The sequence below is a fragment of the Trachymyrmex cornetzi genome, unplaced genomic scaffold (genome assembly GCF_001594075.2).
Source record: "Trachymyrmex cornetzi isolate Tcor2-1 unplaced genomic scaffold, Tcor1.1 scaffold2109, whole genome shotgun sequence".
Classification (NCBI taxonomy): domain Eukaryota; kingdom Metazoa; phylum Arthropoda; class Insecta; order Hymenoptera; family Formicidae; genus Trachymyrmex; species Trachymyrmex cornetzi.
In genome coordinates, this window is record NW_017296751.1 from 1 (window position 1) to 7,163 (window position 7,163).

General features: G+C 34.7%; 1 protein-coding gene across 1 annotated transcript; it reads right to left on the reverse strand.

Moving 5' to 3' along the window:
- Window positions 1-24: 24 nt before the first annotated feature.
- Window positions 25-6,517, reverse strand: RpL4 (ribosomal protein L4). Its single transcript, XM_018505788.1, has 6 exons — window positions 6,412-6,517; window positions 2,542-2,719; window positions 2,034-2,279; window positions 1,657-1,781; window positions 463-561; window positions 25-300 (listed from the first exon to the last, which is right to left on the reverse strand). The coding sequence occupies exons 1-6, from the start codon at window positions 6,412-6,414 to the stop codon at window positions 25-27; spliced, it is 927 nt and encodes a 308-aa protein (XP_018361290.1). The 5' UTR covers window positions 6,415-6,517.
- Window positions 6,518-7,163: the final 646 nt, after the last annotated feature.

The following is a 7,163-nucleotide window of genomic DNA, read 5'->3' on the forward strand; positions in this document are numbered from 1 at the left end:
AGACCTTTTTTTCTTCGCCTATAATTACCTAGGAGCTCTTAAGACTTTGCGAATTTCCTCAGACTTTAGAAGTCTGGATAGATCCGTATTGGCCATTTTAGGAAATGGCAAGTTATATCCTTTCTTAAGCTGTGATTCTTTACGCCAGGTTCCATAAAGGGCATCCAACTGCTCAAAAGCGGACTTCGTCCAGATTACAAAGCGTCCGACGTGACCGCCAGGTGCCAACTTCAACAGATTCATCTTGTTGATGTTCATTAGAGAAACGCCTGGGATATTGCGGAATGCTTTACGAATACCCTAGAAATTATAATGTGATTTATATAACAATTTTTTATAATTCCTAGGCTTAATAATTAAGTTTGCATATAAATGTGAATAAAATTTATTTTAATTTGAATTCTGTTTATAGATTGAATTGCCAGACAATACAGAAAGCTATTTTAAAAGAAAATTGCTTACCTGATCTTGGCCATATACAATTAGAGGTCCACGTCGCTGAATGCGTCGGCGATTACGCATTTTACCTTTACCAGCACGAAAACGTTGAGATTTATACACCTAGTAAAAAATAAATGAAATCTAATTTAATAAAATAATTTGGTTAAAAATTTAGAAAGAACTTATATAAATCACATGGATTTGATTAATTGCCTCTTCTTCATAAGAATTTTAGAGACCTATTCTATAAAGACTGATCTATATAAGATGCAGAACGCGAGTCGCAGGTTGCAAACTTGTTGCATTAGCCCATCCGACGCGTTAATTTTAAAAGTGACACTTTGAAATTGGCTGACGCAACAAGCTTGCGACCTGTGACTCGCGTTCTGTGTCTTGTGTAGATTGGGCTTAACTCTTAACGACTGTAAACGTTACAATTACATGTTAAGAGTTACAGAATAGGTTCCTTAATCTTTTAAAAAATGAAAATGACCAATGAGGAATAAGGGCCATAACGGTTGAAATTGTTTTAAAGAGCTGTTTTAAAATTTTTAATCCTTTAAATAATTCTATGTGAATTTGGAAAAGGCTCCGATTGCACACATTGCATATTGCACACATGCGTCGCTAATTGGCCAATTAAAAAATAAAATATTCTCATTGGTAAAGCAGTGAAAAATTACCAGCTGATATGAGTGGTGTGTGTAATCGGGATCCTCCCGTGAATTTGTATATACTATATATAAATATATATATGTACATATACATATATTATATATTTTGTAGTCATTTGAACTGCGCGTCGAAATTTTTTTGGACTTTTAAAACACGGCAGACCCAGTAATATCAATTAAATTTAATGCTCAAAAGATATCAAAGAGATCTTGATATGTTGGAAATCTGTAAATAAATTTATCTATTGCAAAAAATATTACCTCGGCCGGATCTCTAGCAGTCCATGCAAGCACCCTAAACCTTTTTTTAACAAACTCGAATACTTATAAAAAGTACAAAGAAAATTGTTTGGTGATTCATACCCCTTGCTAGTGAGCGCAAATCAACTAGTAAAGAACGCCTGAATACCATATTCCTATAGCACCTATTAGGAGCATCTAAGCTTAATTTTGTTTAGCAAAGATGCGGACATTTATTGGTGCACATGGACACGACAGAAGGCAATACAGAAGAATCTTTAAGACTAAAAGAAATTAAAACCTTTTGGATATCATTCCAAGCCTTAATGCGTCTCAAAAAGATGACAGCCTGCTTGGTTTTCGTGTATTCTTGAATCTTATCAGAAACAACGAGCGGGAATTCCGGAACCTCTTGGATCAAGTGTCCTATGAACAAGTATAAAAATACAAAGTATATCACAGTCTGTCTATTTTATTCAGAAATACTTAGATTATTTTTAAACATATTAGAACGTGATATAATAACTTTTCGTAATTTGTTCAAATTATTAAAGAAAACAGAAAAATATTTCTATATTCGATATAAAAATATTGCAATACTAAAATCTCTCTCGAAAAAGAATTTTAAAAATTTCGTTTTCTTTAACAAAAAATATTATCTACATAAAAGACACATACCTTTAGATTGGACAAGCGCAGGAACACCAGAGGCGGCAATGGCAGAAACGAGAGCATAACGCTTCTGATTGACGTTGACATGATGATGCCAACGACGCCACGGCTTAGTAGGTGCAAACATACGCCCGCCTCGGCACATGTTACCAAAAGCACCCTGACCAGAACGGTGGGTACCACCGCCACGTACACGAGGTATACGGGCCACAGCACGTCCAGTACCCCATGACTCAGCAGAGGTTTGATGACCTGCGAAAAATAAAAACAATTATCTTTTTATGCTTAATTATTATTCAAATATTGTAATAATCATCGTAATAATAATGAAATTAATAAAATGAAGATAATGGCTTAGCAGAAAAAGCAGTTGCAACTGTAGTAAGATTCTTTAACATGATTGATTCTTATCTTTGGATCCTTGCTGGATCTAAACGTCTAACTAATTATGTAAAAGAAATTTACAACAGTTACAAAGTTGTTTTTTCTACTGAACATAGCCACCGATATTTACCGGCTTCTTTAGAAACACAGTACGGTTGTCTTCTGTTTGTAGAAATCAACTGATGGACGACATTAACGATATCAGGACGAATTGGTGCTTTGAAGACAGATGGCAGGGAAATTGTATCACCCGATGCCTCATTCTTGTCAGTATAGACCGTAATAAGTGGTCGCGCCGTTGATAACGACTAAAAAAAAGAAAAATGTTACAACAATTCAGATAAATATATTATTTTTTTTTGTTTTCCGACCCCATTTTTTGAGGGGTTACAGTACTATGCATATCAATTTAGCTTCAGAACCTCTTCGGGGAGCAGAGGTTCGCTTATGTTTTTGCATTTGGTAGTAGTTTGCATTCTTACTCCTTAGAGTTTGTTAACACTCGAGGAGATTACCGCTGAACGGTGAACGCGAAAAATCGCGTATATGGGGCACAAGTTGGATCGAACCCGAATCCACAGATCACGAGTCAATCGCACTGAGTAGCGAGCCACTCGGCGCCACAGATGAATATATAATAACGTTATTTATAAGAATAATGCATCATATACTTCTTGCCCTTCAATTTGAGTTTATTTATAAATATCACTGAAAAACATTTTCAGAAATTTAGATTTCATGGATGTCTGTAATACTGTTTAGCACATAGCTACAAAAAATACAATATATTGCTACAATTATAGATTAAAAAAAAAATTGTTTTTATCTGCACCATCAGGATTCTTTTCCGCTAAAATTACGCTCATTCATAACATAATTTTTACTATTGGCGATGATGTATCTTGAAATGCGTAAAAATACGAAAATGAGAAAATTTATTAGAATATTTGTAATGTCACACATTGGTCAATATCTACACTCTAAAAAATCAGATTTAACAGAATGTAGGGTCTACTGAATCTAACCATATTGATGTTAACCCTTACTGTACTAATATGGGTAACCAGTGACCGAGCGATTCCTGTTCGTGCAAATTTCTTTGAGTGCGTTCCAAGTTACGCATGAAGCGCATAATGTATCGTTTTACCCTTCTTTATTATTTCGTGAACAACAAGGACAAATGGTGCGTCATGCGCTTCATGCGTAACTCGGAACGCACCCTTAGAGTCTTTCGGTAATTATAAATTATATACTACATTTTATTATTTTCCAAAATAAAGAGTCAATATTTATTCTAGAAAGTTGAAAGTATATGTTGGTGAATTTTTAGATTTTTTTTATTATTTTGAAGAGGTGAAAAAACGAAGAGATTTGAAGTGACCCTTGATGGTTTGGATGAGGCACACCAAATTGTAGATGGTATGGTAAGGGTTAATATTGGGTTGGAGAAAAAGTTCTGTGGTATTTTGTTAGCTCAAAATTATATACAAAATATTTGTTACGAAATTTTCGATTATCTGACGTAAAAGCTTAAAGTTTTTCCTAAAAGTTCATTTTTTTTAAACGTTCCTATAACTTTTTGTTATCAAGTTACACGAAGATTAAATAAAAGAGCATTCTGATATTGACTGCTCATAATTCCGTTTAAATAATCATCGTACCGTAATTAACCCTTACAATAAAAGGTACAATTTGGTGCCTCATCCATCCAAACATGGGTCACTAGAATCTATCCGTTTTTTTCACTTATTCAGAATGGTTCAAAAAATCTCTAAAGATTCATCAACATGCTTTCAATTTTGCAATAACTTTCTAGAATAAATATTGGAACTTTATTTTGGAAAATAATAAAATGTATAATTTATCAAAAGGCTCAAAGAAACTTGCATGAACAGGAATCGCTCAGTCACTAGCAACCCGACTTTGTATAGTAAGGGTTAATAAAACAGATTCTTAAAGCTGAAACGTTGCTCTATCAAGTGGTGTAATTGCCAATTTAAAAAAAAATAGAAATATGTACATTTAAGCTAAAAATGTGATATTACTATCCTTTTTTCTATTGCGTAATGGTTATTTAAGGATAGTAATATCACATTTTTAACTCAAATATTTCTATACATTTTACATTTAAAAAATTAACATGATACTATTCAGTAGAGCAATGTTTCAGTTTTAAGAATCTGTTTTTTTAATTGCAGTATGATGATTTTTAATGGAGTTATGAGCAATCAAAGTCAGAATGCTTCTTTTTACTTAACTCGCGAATAACTCAAGTACAAAAGATTGTAGAAACATTTTTTAAAAACAATTTTATAAGGAAAACTCCAAACTTTCACGATATAGATAGTCGAAAATTTTCGCAAAATTTTTTGGCACGTGACAGACCCACAAAGAAAAAAAATTTCCCTTTTTTTCAGCTCGTATTTTTTTCTATATATAAAAATTATAAAACTCACATAAATTCAAAAAATATAGTAACCATTTGAAAGTAGAGATTTCACAAGCTTTAAAACTTTTTTAAATTTAACTCTTGATCATTTTTAACGAAGATATTGTATATATAATTTCGAGTTAACAAAATACCACAAAACTTTTCCTCCAACTCAATATTAACACCAACACAGTAAGAATTATATAGATTAACTGTGCTATATCGATATTTAGAATGTAGGTTATTGATCAATAAAAAAAGTCACAAATATTCTAATAAATTCGCTCACTTTTGTGATTTTCATCTTATTTAATATTGACTTCTATTACACGGCACACTTAATTAGGTTCAATACATCCGTAGTTATAAAATTGGCTAATCATAGCTGTTTATCGGAAGAATGGAGCGATTGTGATCAGTTTCATAACTACGGATGTTATTAAACTCAATTAATGGTGCCATGTAAATGTAATCATTAAGACCAATATGGTATGAATTTAAGACCCTTGGTATTACTATCAATGTTAACACCATCATAAGATGGGTTTAAAATCTATAGCCTGTATTCAGAACACGTTTTTATCTCTGAAATTCTATATGTGTAACGTAAAGTATATGTTAGCGTGCTAACACATCGTTGTAAAAGCGTTCTGAATATGGGCCATGGTGTCAAATCCACATAATCATATTAATAGTTGCTTTCCGTTTTCACACAAGTGAAACTGAGTCTGAAGTGTGAGCTGAGTATTTTATACTCAGATTAATGGCGTCATTATTTGCTTTGTTTGATAAAAAGTTTCATATGTAAAAAGAACGCACATTCAACTGAGTTATGATGTCACAAGTGAGAATGATCTGAGAATCGGTGTAAATGGAAAGCCACTATTGTTAATATCTATTCAGTTGTGAAAATTATATAGAATTATAGTAACAGTATGGTGCGAAATCCATAAAATTTTTTTTAGAATGTAGTGAATTTGCTCACTTTTGTAATTTTTACCTTTCAAGATACATAATCGATTTCTTGATCATTGGCTGCGTTCAGCAGACTCAACAGTTTTGTGATTCTTCGCTGAGAGAGAAATAGGACTATTCCTTTAAATCTAAAAGTACAATCCAATCAGCGCGACGAATCATAAAACGGTTGCAAAACTGCTGAGTCTGCTGAACGTAACCATTGTTCAAGGGTCCACAAAGCCTATGTGCTCGTGCTTCACAAACGCGACAGCTACCGCAATGGCGGACCAGACATCGTGTCTCTACACGTGCACATATTACCGAGGAATGTAATCACGTGCTGACAAGCTTGGATCCTTATATTCTTGCAGTTATTATTGCGTTAATGAAAAATTTTTGTCTCAGATGTTATCGGAGAACATTGTATAAATCAATTCGAAGGGAAGGTATTCATAGGAAAGGTATTACATATGGAGTGCCGGAGACGGCAAAGCTCGTAAACGGCGCAAACGAGCGCGATGATTCTCAAGGAAATTAAACGGGCGATCACGCAAAATCGACAAAAGAGAAAACCCCGATGTACGCTCGCACATGAAAAATCGATTTTCTTACCATCTCGTATGTCCTTTCTGTTACTTTTCACGCATGAGACATAAACCTAACCAGGCTGCGCTTGCACGACTCGTCTGACCACGAGTAGAAAGGATCAAAGAAACATATAGAGTGGAAACCTGAAAACAAATACGGTATGGAAGGACTGGACGCGTTCAAGATGACAAAGGTCGCGTTCAGCAGACTCAACTGTGTGGAGCGGATCCGTGAACGCTCGCTGCTATTGGATGATCTAGAAGAATACACCAATAGCAGCGAGTGCTCACGGATCTGCTCTACAACAGTTGAGTCTGCTGAACGCGACCAATGAATAAGTTGAACCCCGGTTAAAGGCCTGTCTACAATACAGTGAGTAAGAAGTAAGAGTAAGAAATTGACCAATCACCTCGATTATTCTTCTCACATTCGACTGTGATTGGTCAATTTCTTACTCTTACTTCTTACTCCGTGTATTGTAGACGGGCCTTTAGAGTTAACCGTGAATTGTGAAACTGGGCCTAAAAGTGGTTAAAAGTAAACCGTGAGTTGTGGAACTGAGCCTAAACGATTTTCTGCTATTATTTACAACAGTGGTCGCAAGGATGTGCACATTTCGGGCCGATTCCGGCGCACGACCCCTATCACCGCACGGCCGAGTCGCCGGGCGGTCACGTGACGCTCTGACTCAGGGGCGCTTCTATATCAGAAATATACTGGGAGCGCGCCTTCCGCCAAATTATTATTGAAATGTTTTTTATTAAATAATTTATATA

Bases quoted from the DNA above. Each gene is read 5' to 3' on its own strand.
- RpL4 (XM_018505788.1), bottom strand. The intron at 1,782-2,033 runs GTATGTGTCTTT...ACTTGTTCATAG, and splicing joins TGCGCTTGTCCAATCTAAAG to GACACTTGATCCAAGAGGTT. The intron at 562-1,656 runs GTTTTAATTTCT...ATTTTTTACTAG, and splicing joins CTTGGAATGATATCCAAAAG to GTGTATAAATCTCAACGTTT.